Below are 20,085 nucleotides of genomic sequence, written 5' to 3' on the forward strand. Positions count from 1 at the left end.
CCCTTTACTGTACATGTCCTGCCAGTATTAGACAACCCAAAATGCGTTAACTTACACATGTCTGGATTAAATTCCATCAGCCACTGTTCTGCCTAACTTTCCAGCTAAACTATGTCCCTCTGTATCCTCAGGCAACTACCCTCTCCATCTACAACTCCACCAATCTTTGTGTTGTCAGCAAACTTACTTATCAGACCACAGACATTCTCATCCAAGCCATTTATATGTATGTAGAACAACAAAGGTACCAATACAGATCCCTGTGGTAAACCACTGATTCCTGACGTCCACTCAGGAAAGAAATCTCCATCACCACTACCCTCTGCCTCCTATCACCAATTTTGCTAAAACACCTTGGATCCCATGTACCCTAACTTTCTGGACCATGCAAGACTTTGTCAAAAGCTTTGCTAAAATCCATGTTACCATGCCTACTGCCTTGCCTTCATCAATTTTCATAGTAACTTCCTCAAAAAACTCAATCACATTGGTGAGGCAGGATTTCCCATGCACAAAGCCATGCTGACTCACCCTAATCAGAAATGCTTCAGATTGGAAACCCTTTCTCAGAACTGGGAAAGAGAGATAAAGAAAAGGTGGTTCTATGTTGCAGAGAAGGTGGCAGGAGGAGTGGATAGTAGTGTAGCAGATAGCGTGACGCTTTACAGTGCCAGCGACCCGGGTTCAATTCCGGCCACTGTCTGTAAGGAGTTTGTACGTTCTCCCCATGTCTGCATGGGTTTCCTCCGGGTGCTCTGGTTTCCTCCCACTTTCCAAAAGACGTACAGGTTAGGAAGTTGTGAGCATGCTTTGTTGGCTCTGGAAACGTGGCGACACTTGTGGGCTGCCCCCAGAACACTCTGCGCAAAAGATGAATTTCACTGTGTGTTTCGATGTACATGTGACTAATAAAGATATCTTATCCATGGTAGAGTGAGTTCAAGCTATGTGGGTCAATAGGGACAGTTAGAGGGTGATTATGCTTCTTTTTCTGTGTTATCTGTTGCCAATAATAGAGCTATGGGGACATACTCAGCAGATCAGGCTGTACTTATGGGGAGAGAGTAATTGAGCCAAAATCACCAATGGATGTCTTACAGCAGAAATGGTCAGTTCTGATTCTATGTGCAGTTCTGGTTGCTGCATTACAGAAAGGATGTGGAGGCTTTAGAAAGGGTGCAGAAGAGGTTCATTAAGATGTTGCCTGGACTGCAGAGTATTAACTTTAAGGAGAGGTTTGACAAACTTGGATTGTTTTCTCTGAAGACTTGGAGGCTGAGGGGTGACCTGATAGAAGTATATAAAATTATGAGAGGTATAGACATGGAAGATATCCCAGGGTGGAAATGTCAAATACTATAGGGCATAGCTTTAAGGTGAGAGGGGGAAAGTTTATAAGAGTTATGAGGTAAGTCTTTTTACACAGAGAGTGGTAGGTGCCTGGAACACGTAATCAGGAGGAGTGATGGAAGCAGATACGACAGCAATGTTTAAGAGGCATTTAGACAGGCACATGAACAAGCAGGGAATGGAAGGATGTAGACCATGTGCAGGCAGATGAGATTAGTGTAAATCAGCATTATGGTCTGCATGGATATCATGGGCCTGTTACTGTGCTGTGCTGTACTGTTCCATGTTCTATATCCATAATACAGATGGAAAAAGCAAGTTATCTAAAGTTAGAGAATTTGATACTGAGTCCAAAACCAGGCAACATTCTCAGAGAGAAGATGAGGCATTGTTCCTCAATATTACATTGGGACTTGTTGTAACAGTGCAGAAGACCACTGACAAATAAGTCAAAGTGGGAGTGGGGTGGTGAATTAAAGTGGCAAGCAACAAGAAGTTCAGGGTTACTCCTATAGCTACTTCACAAAGCATTTATTCAATCTGTGTTTGGTTTCTCCAATGTGGAGGAGAGTACATTGTGAACATCAAATGCAGTACACTAGGTTGGAAGAAGTACAAGTGGAAAGACTTTTTGGGTTCCTGGATGATGGAAGGAAATAGATGAAAGGATAGGTGTTGCACCTGTTTGATTGCTTAGGAAAGCGTCATAAGATGGGGAGTGGTGCGAAGGGATGGAAGAGTGGTCTAGGAATTCCCAAAGGGAACAGTCCCTTCAAAATGCTGAACGGGGAGGGGGGCAAATATGTGTCTGGTGGTGGAATCTTGTTGGAGCTGGCAGAAATTGTGAAGGATGATCTGTTGAATGCAGGGGGTAGCGGGGTGGAAGGAAACAACCAGGGGTATTCTCTCCTTGCTTTGTTCAGGAGGAGAAGGGATGAAAGCAGAGCTGCGGGAAATAGATGAGATACAGTCAAGGGCCTTAAACCTATGCCATCTTGTTATGATACCCTTACCATAGTGAAAAGATTGTCACTGCCTAGCCCATTTATGCCCCTAATAAGTTTATACATCTCTATCAGGTCACCCTCAGCATCCTTCACCCAGCCTGTCCAGTCTCTCCCCATAACTAAAGTCCTCCAATCCAGGCAACATCCTGGTGAATCTCCTTTGCACTCTCCACCACAACCACATCCTTCCTATCGTGTGCCAACTAGAACTGCACACAATGCTCCAAGTGTGGTTTAACCAGTCTTTTGTAGAGTTGCAACACAATATCCCAGCTTTTTATATTCTATGCTCAATGTTGCAATGGAAGGCAGGTCTCAATGCTTTTACTATCGTTTTGGCAGAAGTTGCTCTTTATTGCCATAGTGTGTTGCATTACTTCCTGAATGCTAACATATTGCGATTCTTTGGTTGTAATTCCTAGAATTTAGATTCATTAAAATGTCTGGGATCTCCTGGTTCCCAGGATTGTACATTTTACATAATGCGATAAGCTTTTTTTTGACAAAGTTTGCAAATAATTTGTATATCCCAGAGGAAGTGCTGTTTTAAATAGATACTTGACAAAACATTTTAAAATTTTGAAGCACTTCTACTGCAGTTTGGGTTTGAACATTATTTTTGATGTTGGAAGTACAAATTAACATTCCCTTCATAATCCCTAACCTGGCCACATCTGTGCTCAATCAACTAACTTGCCATATCTACAACTTACAATTTGCCCACATATTCCGCACATCATAAACCTGCTTGTGTTTCTAACCAATTTCAAATCTGGGCCATAAATTCTTTTTGGCACTGAAGTGTTTCAGTGCTAACCAGAGGAGAAAGATTAATGTCAGTCACGGTCTTTATGGTTCTGATGAATTTCACCATATTGTTAACAGATTCTGATGGTCATTTTACCCTGACCAATGCTTTCCATCGTGCAGGATGCCAAATTGTTCTTTAATTAAATAAATTGTTTCTAAACACATATCATCCTTGGGAACATCATCTGCAGGTACAAGGGCAGCTATCCCAGATACTCTGACGGTCTTGAGCTCTATCTCTCTGATACTCTTAACCTCAATGTCAATCCAGAAAGAAGTTGAGAAACAGCCATAGCTTCATCCAGATCAATATGTTCTCTTCCATCCCCCTGCCACTGATTTCATCCACTTCCTTAACTTTGCGCAGACTGAACTGTACTTGGCAGCTAATTCAACCAGAGCTGATGTTTATATTCCATGTCCTAGCCACCTCCAACACTGTTCATGTTCAGCTCCACAAAATAATTAACAACTCCCATACCTGAACACCACTTCCTCTGAATTCTTTTCCATGCCCTTGACACCTTTAAAAATCTCTATTGTAATAGTCGTTTGTTGGCATATACTTCATAAAGCAAATTATTACGCAGTGTAACTTTGCAATGCATGACGCCCATGATAGTTGCTAATCCTGTAACATTTTAAATAATTGGGCTTTCTATAAATTTGTTCATGGCTTTGCCACATCACATCTCCAAGAGCCCTCTATCATCTGTCAAGCAGCCTGTTTTCCTTACTGGATCTCTCTTCTCTTGCTCTGCTTTCTGCAGTAGAGCATAACCAGCTCAGTCCTACTTGGGAACTCCCACTTTTAATCTACCTGAGCAGAAAGTGGCTATCCATTTCCCTCTCCATCTTTAGAACCTCTCTCTTTATTCACATCTCTGGCCATCAATCTGTGAAGTTTCTGGTGTTGTTCTTCCTTTAAAGTCATTGTATGATTTCAATTTGTTTTTAATGTTGGTGCATGTTGGCTTCTTTGTGGTATTTTGGGATGCATATTAAGAACAACTGGCAAATAATGTAAAATAATTTTTGTACTATTATTTCTAAACTTCATTGTTTATTCTTTGAACTTTCTATTGCCAGATTTTCTCCACAAGCATTGAACCTGAAATCATGTCACTTTCATTAATCTTGTAGGATGACCTATAGCATTAATGAAAATGACATGATTTGAGTCACGTGAGTGATTTTGATGCCTGGCAACAAAGTTACCTGATCCAATGAAGCTAAGTGGGAAACTAAGGAATTATTTAATGGCATTATGTTGCATAATGAATGTTGAAAGTGCCATTGTCTGATGTTGACATCGCTGCAAATGACACATTAGTGTAATTTGTCGGATATACTATTGTGTTTCAAGAATATAAAAAAACATTATAGGTTACAAAAGGTTATCTGCCTTAATAAAAATCATTGCTCCTGTACGTTAACTCCCCCAGCAGGTGAAATGTGTTTGTTCTTTGTTTCTCTTGCCTTGCTGATTGATTATTCTAAACATTTATCACGATTTCAGCAAAGTTTTTCCAGATATCTTCTCACTATTAATTATTTTTCATTTATATTGTCCAGTCTCATTTTTGACAGACTTTGTCTATATCATTTAATATATTATGTGGTTTGACAAAGTTCTCTTTTAACTGCCTTCTTTCTGCAGCATTAAACACCTTTATACTTTTGCTCAGAGCTTAGCCTTCTTAATTTGTGAAGCGATCTTCAAGGCCATTTCTCTTCCTTTTTTCATGCAAATACTCTTTTTCATAACATAATAATCAAAACTTTACACACTGGTAAAGTGTACTAGGTCAGTAAATTTTGTACAGCCTTAGGATATCTTGTATATTCTTTCATTCTACTGTTGCAGCATTTTACTGGTCTGTCAAAATGCCTCTTTCTTCCAATTTCAAGAATACCATTAATTCAAAAACCATCTGATTTAACAGATCTTGCCTGTTGTATTGTGACACACAGGCTTTTTGGGATGGGCAAAGAAGAAATATAAAATCTAAAGCAAATAACAGTTGTTGAAATTTCAAGAACAGTGGCATTTATGCTGCTGCTTTAGGACTCTTAACGTTGAATATTGGACTAGTTGAGATTCACTTGAGTTACAGGTCAATCTGAGTAGTTCATAGAATCAGGCAGATTTCAGCATAGGAAGGAATTCAGCCCATCGTATCAATGTTTTCTCTTCATTTGGCACTATCTACTTTTTATTGACTGCTTTCTCATTCCGTTTCCCTGTGGCCTTATTTTTTAGCTGTTTGTGAGGTCTGGACATTGCTTGCTAGGCCAGCATTTATCGCCTATCCCTAATAGTTACTGATCTGAGTAGCTTGCTGGAGTATTTCAGAGATAATTAAGAATCAATGATATTTCTGAGGGGGTTTGGGTTACTTACAGGTCAGACAGCATCAAGATGGCAGATTTCCTTCCCTGAAGGATACTTGTGAACTGGATGATCTTTTCAACAGATTGGTGGTATCACGGTCACCATTTCTGATATTAACTTTGTAATTCCAGATTTATTTAATTACTTAGTGAGATTCAAATTCATAATTAATAGTCTGGGTCTTTGGATGCTAGCCCAGTAACTTAAACATGTTACCTCCCTTTTACATTCTTCCATTTTGAGTGTTTGTCCAGGTCCCTTTCTACTCTGCGTCGGTATGTCACTTGTGGTGAAACATTACGGGTTACAAATTTATCTTGGGTAATTGTGCAAAATATCCACAGCACTGAATTTGCAGCTCATTTTTCACGCTGCCCTTTTCTTTTCTCTTCGCAACAGTCCAAGATAAATTTATGCCTTTGATGTTTTGTGAACCATCCATACAGAAAAAAATTCCTCACCTTTGTTTTTCTACCGATTATCCTCAGTTTCCTCCTGGTATCAATACTCCAGTTAACAAAACAAGACTTTTATGATTTACCCCATCAAAACCTTTTGGAATTTTAAATTCTTTTCTAATCCCTCCTTGATCTCTTCTGTTTCAGTGAAGAAAATCTTCATAACAATGAGTAAGATCATGATGCATGACCAAACTTTTGAAAAATAACATTAATTGTAAAGTTGAACAACAGAATGTTAGCATCTGAAATGTAAACAGAAGTTGCTGGGGATACTCAGCAGGTCAGGCAGCATTTATGAGGAAGAAGCAGAGTTAATGCTTCAGGTCAATGGTCATTCATCATGAGATCTGGAATGTATGTATTCATTTTTAAAGCAAGTTGTCAATGCCAAGTGTCAGTCCCTTTATGGAATTGGGCACAGAGCCATAGCAGATGAAAATTGACTGCTCCAGCAACAGTGAGTTATTGCTTTATTTTATAATTTATCCTGCTGATGCAATCAAGTTCCTTATTGCCCTTGATGGCTGCTGATAAACATTGGATTCAAACTACATCTTGTTTTTCTTGTTTGATGTGCATGTGTAATTACATGGATTCATAAATTAAAATATTGTTTTTCTGCCACGATAGAACTGGGATCAGAGATTCATCAGCGATACATGGATGCATCTAATACTGAACAGAAGCAGTCTGTGGAGGAAGCAAAATCAGCAGTTTTTGTTTGGGTATGAGAGATCATCAATTTTCTCCCTCTTCACTTTTGTTGAAAGCACTGGCATTGGTCACTCTCTAGTACAATGTCCATTTATTCAAGTGAAGATGTAGCTTAATGACTCAATGGTATTGACTTTCTGGTGGAATAGCTTGTCAATACAGGAAGCTATTGCACAGCTTTTCTAATAAGAGAGGCATCACAACTGAGCCGAATTTCATCCTTGCCCAACGCACAAGAGGAATCATCAGATCACAGCTCTGGAGACCAAAGCTTAGGGCAGATGAGGGATTTTAGATATAGCCCTCACAATGTAAGAAATGCCTTATTTTGCTGATAAGAAAGTGAGCGATGACATTGCAGATCAAATAAACAACTAAATCAACATTATGGGCATCTGGGTATCCACTTGACATGTTAAACCAGTAAAGATCATCTACAAATCACGATGACAGCTTAGACAGTATTAGAAGAAGCTTTGGAGAGCTTCCTTAAGCCATCCACAGCCCTACAAACTGTTCCACACATAGCTTCATAATTACATCCTTTAACTAATCTAAAAGCAAACAAGTTAGAAGCTGGGTCCAGCTAGAAGCATACTGGAATAGTTGAGCATTAGAGACAATGGATCACATGGTTGAGGATTTCAGCAGCAGATCAGGTACAATGGAGCTGAGGTAGTCAATGTTGCAGAGGTGGAATAGGCAGTGCGGATGATAGAGAGGACATGGAGTTGAAAGCACAACTGATGTGCACATAGCCTAGCAGAGTTGTGAACAACTAGATTCAGGCTCAGCGAGTGCCCACAGGGAGGACTAGAGCTGGTGGCTGGGGAATGGAGTTTGTGGTTGGGATCCAGGACATTTGTTTTCACATTACCAGTATTTAGTAGAAGGAAATTGTGCTCATTCAATGCTGGATGTCAGCAAGCAGCGTGATAAATTGGGCATTGGGGGAACTGAAAGATGTGGTGGGGAGGTAGACTCAAATATTGTCAGTGTACAAGTTGAATCTGATACTGTGTTTTTGGATGATGTCAGTACGAGGCCATAATTAGATGAGAAATTGGGGAGGAACAAGGATGGACCTTTGGGAGAGAGCAGAGGTAACAATGCAGGAGTAGGAAGAGAAGCCATTGCAAGTGATTCTCTGGCTCTGATCCAATGGATCAGGCAAGAGATGTCCATCCCAGTGGAAAACTGGAGGAAGAAGTGGCCAACCATGCTTTTGGAGATGAGAAGGGAAGTGGAGGTGGTATGATAGTTTGCAGGGACAAATAAGCCAAGGATCACTCGTTTGGGGAAATTGTGACGATAAAATATTTGCAGGGGAGGAAAAAAACCTTTGAGGAAATATAAAACATCTTCTATATTTACAGTATAAGCTAACATGACAGCCAGGAAAGGAAATGAAAATATAAAAAAACACATATGCTGGAAATGTAAAATAAAAGAGAAAATACTGGAAATACTCGGTAGGTCTGGCCACAGTTATGGGAAATGAAACAGAGTTAATATTTCAGGTTGAAGACCTTTAGTCAGAATTGGCAAGGATATAAAAGAAGTGTGTTAAGCTGCAGGGAGAGTGAGGGAGAGTGGATGCCTCTGATAGCCCCCATGGTTATCTCAGTTTTACTCTACTTCCCAGTTCTGACAAAGGGTCATCAACCTGAAACACTAACTCTGTTTCTCTTCCCTCAGATACAGCCTGATTTGCTGAGTATTTCCAGCATTTTCTGTTTTAATTTTAGCCAGGAAAGTAAGTGAGGTGAGCAGTAGTTTTGTGGGAGTCCTGTTGAGTAAGCAGGAGCTGGGTCTTTTGGGTAAGGCAAGCATAGAGAGAACATGAAATTCAGGGTCAGAGTCAGGAGAAGTTACAGGAGGTAAACCATGGTAGAGTGAGGGAGGAAAGGAAATGGCAAAGGCCCTGAACATAGGCAATGACAGATAAGCAAAGGAGGGACCAATTGAGAGGATAAACAGGATTTTCTTTACATTCTAGGATGATCAAGGAAGAATGTGGAGTTTTGGCAAAGGAGGGCAGGGCCCAATAGTGTTCTGCAGTCAGGGTAAATGGATGTCTGTAGGGACACACCCGATTTAAGCGAGTAGTCATGGGACAATAGAAATGAATAACCCCCTTGTCTTTTACTGTTTTCCTTTGAGGAAAATGGTGAAACTCTTTGTCACAACTCATCGGTCTTCTGTCTGAGATATCTGTGGACCACAGGCAGGCTAGTCGCTCTGATGACCCCTGTGATAGTTTGGAATAAATTAGAACTTTAAAAGCCCAGGTTATCATGAGTGTCAGTGACAGATGGAGGTCAGATTCTACCTCCATCTACCACTCTGCTGCCCCAGTGACGCTATGTTAGAAAGGTGTGTCTCTGCCTGTAGAAGTGACCCCTTGGAAAAATAACATTTTAAGTTACTTTGATTATAACTCAGTAAATGACACTCTCACAAGGATTCCTATTTACTGCCCTCTGGGCTATTTCCCATCTGCCTCTTCTTTCTTGATAAGGATGATTTAACTCACCTAATACACCTTTGTCCACCTCTAAGTAACACATGAGGGAGGAACCTCTATTCCAGAGCCCATTGTCTAAATTATAAATGCAGCAGCTGAAACCATGGGGGACAGATATTAATGAGCACCAAAAATAACGCCTGATGCATTGCTGAAGAAAAGATTCAATTTGTTTAAGTTCTTCTGAAATCAAAGCAAGTTCCTTTTTAGTGCTGATTACCCAAAAGCTTAGAATCACTTATAGGCAAGCTCATCCATTTCACTTGGCAATTGTGGGAAATTGTGCATGCATTAATATAGGTCTATAAATGGATTTAAATTTAATACTGAACTTCTTTCCACTTTCTATCAGCAGCTCTTCAGGCTTCCCTTTGAGCACCAGTAGAACTTAAGAGAGTGGTATCCAGCATGGACTTTGCACGAACAGTCTCTACCTATGTGTCTGTGTCACTACTGCATGCTCTCACTTGATGGCAACAAAACTCATGTAATTTCGACCCTAGGTTAAGTGAAGGTTGTGTGCAAACTTATTAACAAAGAAGAGTGATTCCCCTGGTGAATGCAAAGGGTGGACTTTATTATGCAATAATTTGATATGTTTTTAATGACAGTTAGTGTTAAACAATGTGTGGATAATATCTTTATTTTGCTTTTGAGCTCTCCATTCTGTTGCCCTCAAAACTCTTGTAAGTGCAAAGTTACAAAATTCAGTCCACAACCTTACCTCCACTGTTGTCAAAGTTCCACTACCATGAGGTGGCAGGAGGTGTTCTTTACAGCTAAGTCACATAGACCTGATGAATCTTACCCAGCAAGGGGAAGAGAATGTGACCGACTGTCTGCTGAATTGAATGATGACTGCCTTTCCTCTTTATGCTTAATGATTTAAAGCAAATTAAAATTATTTTTTTAAGAAACGAGCAGAGTAAATAACCTTGTCATTCTTCTGTGTGTAATACCTTGCCCAGGCCTTGAAAGAGAAAAAAGAAGCAGTGAAAAATGCTCTCCTTGTGGCTGAACAGCAAAAGAATAACGAGTTGGAGATATTAAAGAATAAACACATTAATGAAATAAAGGTAGGTTCATGTTTAAGCACTTTACTGAAGCAACAACTTAATCAGAAGTGAAAATGCTCTGAACTAAAGAAGGCTGAACTGAGGAGACCGTAGGAAAAGAAAGAGATGGTGAGGAAGAGGGTATTTTAGGTAATTCCAGAGTACAAGGCCCAGGTGGTGTAAGATCTGATTACCAACAGAGGGGTGAAGGCAGACATAAATATAACAAATGGTGCAGATGGTTTGAAAAAGGGAATGGTTTCAGTTTCAAAAATGATCAAAGTAAGAGTTGAGATCTCAGAGAAATTCATATAAAAATGACGAAATATTGAGGCAAAAGGGGAGTAAGAAGGTAAGGTGTAGGTGAGTGGGACTAGAATTAGGCAGGAGGGCTTTAGATTTGTTGAAGTTTAAAGAGCTATTGTTAGAGATGAAATTGGAAAGGTAAAGGAGAAAGAGACTTGGTAAGATTCTCAGTAACACTGAAAAAGAACTTGGGCTGTTTTTCTTGTCCTGACTGGGGCCTAGAAATTGCATTGTGTGATCCAACATTCATGTGTGGACTGCGGGAAACTTCTTAGCAGAGTGCAATCCAGGACATATTACACACTCCAAGAAGATTCAGGTTCTCAGAGTAATATCTCATCTGAAAGAAAGCACCCCCAACAGTGCAGCACTCCCTCAGTATCACACTGAAGTACCAGACTAGGTTCTGGTCCTCCTCTCTCTATAGTTGAACCCACAATCTATTAAAATAGAGGAAAGAGTGCCAACGAATGAATTACAACTGGCAATTTATATACGCTACTGGCAACTGCACTCAGCAGCAAGTCAGATCATTTCTCCCACATTACTCGGATACAATACCACCTTATGCACATGATTATAGTTGACATGGTGCATGTAAATCCAAAATAGATTTCCTTGTTGAGCTTGTTATTCATATTCTATCCTAGATTAGCTCAGCGTGCAATAGTTCTGTCCATTGGCCAGGTTTTAGAAATCGTGATACTTTCTCCATTTATCCACGTTGGCTTCTACCTCATAAACTAAAAGAGCATTCTGTCCCAGGAATGTATTATTAGTCATTGCAAGATACTTAGGTGCAGCACATGGTGTTTTGCCCTGCCATTCATTTCTTTATTATAATTTTATTATTCTTTCCTGGTTCATAAAGCTATTTGGGCACAGCCAGTAGCACTGCTGTTTCATAGCTCCAGTGACCTGAGTTCATTACTGACCTCTGGTGCTGTCTATGTGGAGTTTGCATGTTCCACCTGTGACCATATAGGTTTCATAGAGTCATGGAGATACATCATGGAAACAGGCCCTTTGGCCCATCAAGTTCATGATGACTATCAAGCAACTATCACGCATCCATTTTTACACTAATCCTACCCGAGCCCATTTTCTTCTCCCCATAATCTTATCAACCCCACCCCCACCCCCAATTCTACAACTTATTTACACAGGGGCGATTTTTTAATTAACCTACCAACCTGCAAGTCTTTGGGATTTGAGAGGATGAAGAGGAAACCCATATAGTCACAAGGAGAACATGCAAACTCCATGCAGACAATACAGGAGGTCAGGATTGAGTCTGGGTTGCTGACGATGTGAGGCAGCAGCTTTAATAGTTGTGCCACTATGCCATCCCAAGGTTTCCTCCGAGTACTCTGGTTTTCTCCCACATCTCAAGGACATGTGGAAGGTTAATCAGTCACTATAAGTTGCCCTTGGTGTGAGGATGAATGGTAAAATCTGGATTGAGTTGATGTGGGGAGAATAAAATGAGATCTGTGCAGTGTTAGTGTAAGTGTGTGCTTGATGGTTGGTGAGGACTCAGTTGGCTAAAGAGCCTGTTTCTATGCTCTATGACTCTATGACTCCCTGTAACTCTATTAGTATCATCATTTTGTGGGAGTAAACATCTAGTATGATTAATACACTATCACAATCATGCCCTACCACATTGTCAATTTAGTTACAAAAGTAAACCAGAAAGGTAGGCAGGTTTATGGTTGAAAGATGTACTAATGAGCTTTTTAATGGAGTGTAGGGCACAGACAATGCACGTCATTTCCATGCATGATACAGTTCTTGATCATGCTTTATAAGGGAGCTTTGATGCTATTCTAGAGCACTTTACCTAGGAAGTGGGATTTCATTTGTGAGGTTAAATAGAGTATCAGTAAGCTCTCCACTGTGTAAAGGGTCAAATCAGAGATGACTATCATCCTGTTCTGGTGAAAAAAGAGATGCATTTGTCATGGAAATGAGGTAACTCATCTGATGTTACAAATCTTGTTACTATTTACTCCATTATTGGAATAAATCTTTATTTCAGTTTAGCATTTGACTTCTCAGCTCTGCCTCTCAGCAAAGTAGCCTGACACATCTCCCTATTTTACAATCATACTCTTAAAGTTGTACAGCACAGAAACAGGACCTTTGCCCATTGCGTCCATGCCAAGCTTTTCACCCAACTATGCTAATCCCTTTTACCCACACTAGGTCTGTATCCTTCTATGTCTTACCCATTTAAGTGCCTGTCTAAATGTCTCTTAAACGTGGTTATTGTGTCTCATTCCACCAACTCCTCTGGCTGTGAGCTCCAGGTTATCAACTACGCTGCGTAACAAACATTTCCCTCAAATCTCCTTTAAAGTTCCTTCCTCTCACCTTAAAACTATGCACTGTTTTTGATACCCCTTTCCTGGGGATAAGATTCTGTCTACCCTATCTATGGCTCATAATTTTATATATCTCTGTTGGGTCACCACTCAGCCTCCTTCACTCTAGGGAAAACAAGCCCAGCCTGTCCAATCTCTCCCCATATCTAAAGTTCTCCAGTCCAGGCAATATCCTGGTGAAATTCATCTGCATTCTCTCCAGCACAACCACATCCTCCAAATGCAGTCTAACCAGTTTTTTGTAGAGTTGAAACATAATGTCCCAACCTTTATATTCTCCGCTTTGACCTATGAAGGCAAGCATGCCACGTGCCTTCTTCACCATCCTATCTCCCTGTGTTGACATTTTTGAGTGAACTATGAACTTGAACACCAACATTCATCAATATTCCTTGGCATTTACTGTATATGTCCTACTTCTGTTTGACCTCAGAATGCATCATCTTGCACTTGTTGGAATTAAGATCCACCTGCCAACGCTCCGTCCATCTTTCCATCTGATCTATATCCTGCTGTGACCTTAAACAACCTTCCTCGCTATCCACAACATCACCAACTTTTATGTCATTTTCAAACTTACTAAACAAACCTCCTACATTCACATTCAAGTCATTAATATATATCACAAACAACAAGCGTCCCATGACCAATCCCTGCAGCACACCACTGGTCACAGACTTCCAATAAGAAAAGCATCCTTCAACCATCACCCTCTGTACCTATCACCAAGCCATTTAGGAATCCAATCAGCCAGCTCACCTTGGATCTCCTTCCGGACCAGCCTACCAGGTAGGACCTTGTCAAATACCTTACTAAAGTCCATATAGACAATATCTACCACCTTGCCTTCATCAATCTTCGTAGTTACATCCTCAAAATTCTCAGTCAAATTAGTGAAGTAGGATTTTCCCCAATCAAAGTCATGCTGCCCATCCCCGATCAGCCTCTGCCTTTCCAAATGTACATAAGTCTTATCCCTTAGGATTTTCTCCAATAATTTTGTTAGGAAGAAGTAGAAAAAACCAAGACCAGGATGCAGTGGGAATATCAGCAGGAAGCCAGAAAGGAACGAGAGGCTGAAGAAAAACGCCTGGCTCATGAAATCCAGCAGACACTTCAGAAATGTGAAGCTGAAAAGGAAAAGGCTGTACATGAAGCAATAGAAGAACAAAAGGCTATTGCATCACAAAACCTTAATGAATTAGTATCGTAAGTTCTCACTGGCACTGAGTGTGTTCCATCTATTCAGTTGCTATTGGAGTAGTTGAAGTCATTCCATGTGAGATTGTCTGATGACCAGGACCATTGTTTCCCCAACTTGTTTCCAGGTAGATGCACTATTCCCTTTGGATATTCATGCCACTTTGATGGGTGTGGTTTGAAAAGCTGCTGAAAGTCCTGGCATGCTTTCGTACCATGTCAGAGCGAGTAAAATCAACAGAGGTCCAAGGAACCAACCAACATCACTGCCTGTTGAGCATCACTGAATCTTTGTGGTTCTGATAAAACATTAACTTTGTTTCTCCTCCAATCCCCACCCCCCCGAAGCTGCCTGACCTGTTGTATGTTTCCAGCATTTTCTGATTTTATTTCAGATTTCCAGCATTTGCAGTTTTTAAAGCAAAACAATTGAGGTGGGATGGTTGGAGGGAAGAAGAATTGCCATAAAGAACCGAAGAGGCAATAAGACAAAACATACTCATGCAGCTATGTATTTACTTTGTCTTGTAATGCCTTTTAATCTGCCTCCATGCCAGTTTTGCATCGTGTGGAGTAAGGGGTTGAATGGTGTTGATGCACGTAAGGTTAAGCTGGGAGCATAGAGCACAATAGGCCAGATTGTCCGACCTGCCAACCAGTAAGTACAGATGAACGGTGGTGGAATTGGTGGAGTGGCTTGCTGATCACTGAGCCAGCCACCTTCTGTACACCCACTCGATGAAGTCAGTCCCTTGTTGTGGCATTTGAGGAGGAATCTCCCGGGTTTTGGATTGGTGGGCAGTTCCCACTCTTCAGCAATCTAGTGCCATGAAATTTTTCTGCACATTTCCGCTCTTGAATGGCAGGAGGACTCCAGATGAGTGAAATGCCAGCTATTCATATGGTCTCCCACTCATTCTGGAACAGAGATCAGGAGAGTGTGGGGGAAAGGCAAACAATTAAATGAAAACAGAAGCAGACCTTAATATTTGTTAAAATATATATTTTTAAAAATTTTATCCTTCTGCTACTACCCAGTTGACATACGAGGAAAGCCTGGTGCTGTTTTTCAGCTGTGACCTTTTTTGGGGTGGAGGTATGGGAATGCGGCCATGCCCCACCTCAAGAAAGAACTCGGGCAAGAAACATCACCAAGGTTTCCAAGTCATCACCTGTGGTCCAAAGGAAGGGCACACAAGAGCTAGTCACATGGCACCGAGATGATCATTGAGTGGTGTGGAATGTACTGCAGTGTAGGGCAGCTGATATCAACAATGAGCTTGACAGGATTATCAATCTTTTCCGCACTTCACACACTGTGGCCACAGCTGCAATGTGAAAGGAGGGTAGATATTGACTCAGCCAATCTGGCCTTATGTACCAATGGAGTTAGAAGAGGTAGGATGGAGGACACTCATGTGGACCATAAGTACCAGCATGACCCTGCTCCTGTGCTACAAAATTCTATGTAATATTTGAATAAAACAAGCTGGGGAAATAGTGTTTTGCAACAAAGGTGACACGGCCATATAAAATTTTAGGTTTAATAATCATGAGGTTGCAGTTTGTGCTCACTAAGATGAAGCATTTCAGTGGTATCAGATGTACCCAGCAGCAGTCTGTACTTTGCAATGGTTTAAAGGTGGATCAAAACACTTACTCAAGGGATGGGCATCAAGTGCCGGCTTTGCCTACAATGCCCAGATCCCAAAAGTTGAATAAAGAACGAAAAACTTGGCAGTGACAACATGGTCTAACTTCACAATAGCAAGGCCATTTTGTTCTCCGCTTTGAAAAAATATTGTGACAACTGCTGTGATTAAGGCTTCCACGGAATTATGTTTGTATGGAATCATGGCTCTAACATAATAAGTTGGCAATAGATCTCCCAAATTTGTTTCACATGGGGCTTTTTAACAGAGAGAGGATACTTTGGATCTCATTGGGCTGGAAACAATGCAGGACTCAGAAATGGAAGATCAGTCATTAAAGCTAGTACTGCACCCTGCCATGTTCTGTTCATACTTTTGTTCCTATGTTTTTTCATTTAACTAAAGCTAGGTACTGACATTACATTTGTTCATTTTTGTTTAGAGAGTTAAAAATTGATGCTGACCGTCAGAAAGAAGCTGTGCTACAAGAATCTCTGCAGAGCCAGAGAGCGGAGTATGAGAAAATAATTGTACAAGAAGTAGCTAAAGCTCGCCAAGAAGAGAAGGAATTAGCTGAGGGCCCCATTCTTCTCTTACAAAGCAGACATCAGTCCGAAATAGACCAGTTAAAACACTTGCTGTGTGATAAAGACGTTAATCTCAAAGAGGTTTATGAGCATGTGGAAACTATGACCGTCTTAGAACTGGAGCTGGAGATGGAGCTACGGGAGATAAGACAAGCTTTCCAGGACTATATTAATCTCACTTTTCCAAATTTACCTCCAGAACAGGTAGAATTCATCCTCCCATCTCGACCGATGTGCAGAGATTCCTCCAACCCTTTGCGTGGTTGCAAGGCCCACAAAGCTCAGAAACGTCCACAAAAATAATAAAGAACACTTGAGAATGATTTCAGTGTGATTAACTTTGAATTTCAGCAATAATTACAACTTATACAAGACAGATTGAACATCAAATCATCCCTCTTACAGCTTCTTATTTTCAAAGCTGTGGTCCAAGTGGATCAATAAAAGCATTTTTAATGAAAGATTGGGAAGTTTGGACTGAGGGATGATGAAGTTTGAAAAAAATACCACAGTGGGAGTAGGCCTAAAGGAAACACCATTGTCAGGATTGGAATGAAAAGCATAAGCAAAATAAAAGTTACAGAAATAACAGCAAAAGAACTGGGAAGCAAGTACTAATAGCAAGTTTCAGAGGCCAGGTTTCAACATTAGTAGTTAGTCTTCCATTGCTGAGTTGAGAAGCGGGAACTTAATTTTATAGGAAATCCTTCATATATTATTAACAAACAGTATTATAATAACATACCTGATAGGAGCAGTAGGGCACACAGCCCCTTGCACTTGCTCCATTATTCAATTAGCAATTGAGGTCGCTTTCCGTCTTCATTTAATTGTTTGGCTGAAGTGCCTTTGCCTTCCTGGCTGGTATTTTAGGCTGATCTTTTACCTCTTTCTTGCACTAGCTATCAATCTGTACTGTATCCAGCACTTCTGTAACTATCACTAGTTCTGTATTAAATAAAAGGTGCCTAATATAATTCAATAGATGTTCTGTCAGTGATGAGTTGTATTTGCCCTGAAACTCCAGCACGTGTTTTAGCTGAGCACAGCAGTCAGGCACCAAGGACTATTTTGGCTGATGACCATCTGTTGACACCTTCAACTGGTTGGCAGAGATGGGGCTTTACACATTTTCAGAACAGGCCCAATTGGAACATCCATCTTCCATTGTGCATTGAACTGTTTTTCTCTTGATGACTGTTGACTTGAATTTTATCAGGGCCACATTGGTGCCATACTTGGTCAACTGCTACTTTTGGGTGAAGAACAGTCACTGCCATCCACATTTGGAATTCATTCCTTTGGTCCGTATTTGGGGCAAAGTGGCAATGAGCTCCAGAGCCAAGCATCCTGGTGAAGCCCAGATTGGGCATCAATGAGCAGCTTACCGATGATTGAGAGCCATCTGATGGCACTGGTAACAATATTTTCCATAACTACGGATAATTTAGGGACTGATTGTAATAAGCTGAATTGGATTTGCCCTGCTTTTTTGTAAATAGGGCATAGCTGGTCATAGATATCAGTGCTGTCACTGCACTAGAACACATTGTCTGGTTCAAGAGTGTTAATATTCATTGCTGCAGTTAGTATGTTGTCTGTTGCTGGTTGGGGACTGCGTTCAAGGCTTGTTTGGGACTGGGTTCAAGGCTCTGGCACTGGTCAAACCACTCTGCTTAGCTCCAGGATCACATTGGCTAGCGAGAATGGCCTTCGAGATACAAAGGTTCAGGGAACACAAGCATTGAGAGTGGGCACTTGGCTCCACTCAGGAAAATCTGGACCATTATCTCATTATGTGGTTCCTGTGAAGTACTTTGGAATAGTTTACTACCTGGAAGTCACTATACAAATGCAAGTTCTTGTTGTTATGGCTTATTCCTGATGGATCTGCTCCTGCGCTTAATGAAAATTGTTATGCTTAGGCCATGGATCACCAGATCAGTGAGATTTCAGATCCAGTTCCAGATAATTGGGAGCACTCTTCTGTGACTCAGAGGTGAAACTATGGGTCACTGCAGGTGGAAAGATCTTCTATCATTGTGGAAGCATGTGGCAGTTGTTCCTAAACCATGGTCCATGGACTCTTGGGGTCTATGGAGAATATCTAGGATCCACAAAAATAAATAATTCCAGAGACTGTGTTCTAGATTTTTTTTTCTAAAAAAAATTAAGTTCTTTATTTCATGGAAAATAGAGATCACACAAAGACAGAATTCCAAGCAGCACAGTTCCAATACACATACAGTACAGTCATTAAAAAAAAACAAAATATAGGCTGGGTACAATACAATGTGTGCAAAAGAAAATGAAAGAGGTGAAGAGAGTAGTGGCCTTACAAGATAACTTTCCCAAAGCTCCCAGGTAAAAATTGCGCCTCAATGTGTGTATCTGGCAACATGTTCTCCTGGAACTTGAAGTGTGCCAGTCAGTCATGGAAGCTGGAAGACCCAACAGGTTTCAGATAGATCACAGGTTCTCCTTCAACTGACTAATGCTCTTTCAGCCACAGCTAAGGTCTGTCTTGGTGAACACTTGGTGAATCAGCCTGTAGAACATAGCATCCTATGCCATTGAACTGTTGATGATGAACCAGGTCAGATACCAATGCATCTTGCTCTGCATTTTTTGTGCAAGGGGATATTCCATCAGGCAGTAGATGAAATTCCGAGAGTGTTAGAAAGACTGGACAGAGTGGGCCTTCCTCAACGCCATTCAGGCTACATCCAGTGACTATTTCCAGCTACTTCCCATCTATCCAGATGGGAAGTAGCTAATTGGGTTTACTCTCTCTTTTCTAAGCATGTTTTGGGCTGATAATTGTATGACAACTTTGTAGCTGATTGGGGTTCCTCCACTTGGGAAAGTCAAGAGGCTACTGTCAGGCTCTTTGGAAGATCCTGCTGTGCTCAACCAACATAGCAATAATGGTGGCTGTACGTCAGGGTTCTGCTCTGCACACCTCCTGAGGCAGTCACAAACAACAGTCAGATAGAGCAAGGAATGACGCAATTGGCTCAATGACACAGTTTTAAAGGGTTTTTCAGAGGCAGGGCATAAATTTTTGAACATAACAAGACATGTTCTGAGAACTGTTCAAAAATCAATAAATACATTATTGAATTGGCCCCAGAAAAGGAAATCATATTTTTTAATATCCAGCATTCCTTTAAGTCTGGATTCACACATCATGGCATAAGAGTTCAAAAGAAGGGACACGACACTGAATCTAATAAAACTCAGATTATAAAACACAATGAGTATTGCATCCACGTCTGCTCTTGACACTTTAGAAGAGATGTGAAGGTGCTTGAAAGGGTGTAGCAGGGATTGACTAGGAGGGTCCCATAGATAAGATCCTGTAACTGTAAGGTTATACTGGAGAAGATGATCCTTGAGTGGAGAGGAGTTAAAGTGTTCAAGACCACAACTGGTTTAGTTTGAACAAATAGAGAGAAACTGTTCCCATTGGAAGGTGGTTCAAGGTCAGTGGACACAAAAACAAAGTGATGGGCAACAGGTTAAGGGAGGGGGATTAGAAAAATATATATTTTTAATGACATTGGTTGGAATGTGGATCTCACTCCCAGTAAGGTTGGTGATAAGAAACAATTGGGGCGTTCAAATAGAAATT

General features: G+C 40.8%; 1 protein-coding gene across 1 annotated transcript; it reads left to right on the forward strand.

The window, feature by feature from the left end:
• The first annotated feature begins 6,682 nt into the window (after positions 1–6,682).
• LOC127575180 (uncharacterized protein C6orf163-like) lies at positions 6,683–16,754 on the forward strand. The gene is made up of 4 exons (XM_052024879.1): positions 6,683–6,748; positions 10,233–10,340; positions 14,019–14,221; positions 16,307–16,754. Exons 1-4 carry the CDS (start codon positions 6,683–6,685, stop codon positions 16,752–16,754), a joined length of 825 nt encoding a protein of 274 aa, XP_051880839.1.
• Positions 16,755–20,085: the final 3,331 nt, after the last annotated feature.

Source organism: Pristis pectinata, chromosome 10, assembly GCF_009764475.1.
Source record: "Pristis pectinata isolate sPriPec2 chromosome 10, sPriPec2.1.pri, whole genome shotgun sequence".
NCBI lineage: Eukaryota > Metazoa > Chordata > Chondrichthyes > Rhinopristiformes > Pristidae > Pristis > Pristis pectinata.

Bases quoted from the DNA above. Each gene is read 5' to 3' on its own strand.
- LOC127575180 (XM_052024879.1), top strand. From the start codon at position 6,683: ATGGATGCATCTAATACTGAACAGAAGCAGTCTGTGGAGGAAGCAAAA. The intron at 6,749-10,232 runs GTATGAGAGATC...TACCTTGCCCAG, and splicing joins AATCAGCAGTTTTTGTTTGG to GCCTTGAAAGAGAAAAAAGA. The intron at 10,341-14,018 runs GTAGGTTCATGT...TAATTTTGTTAG, and splicing joins AACACATTAATGAAATAAAG to GAAGAAGTAGAAAAAACCAA.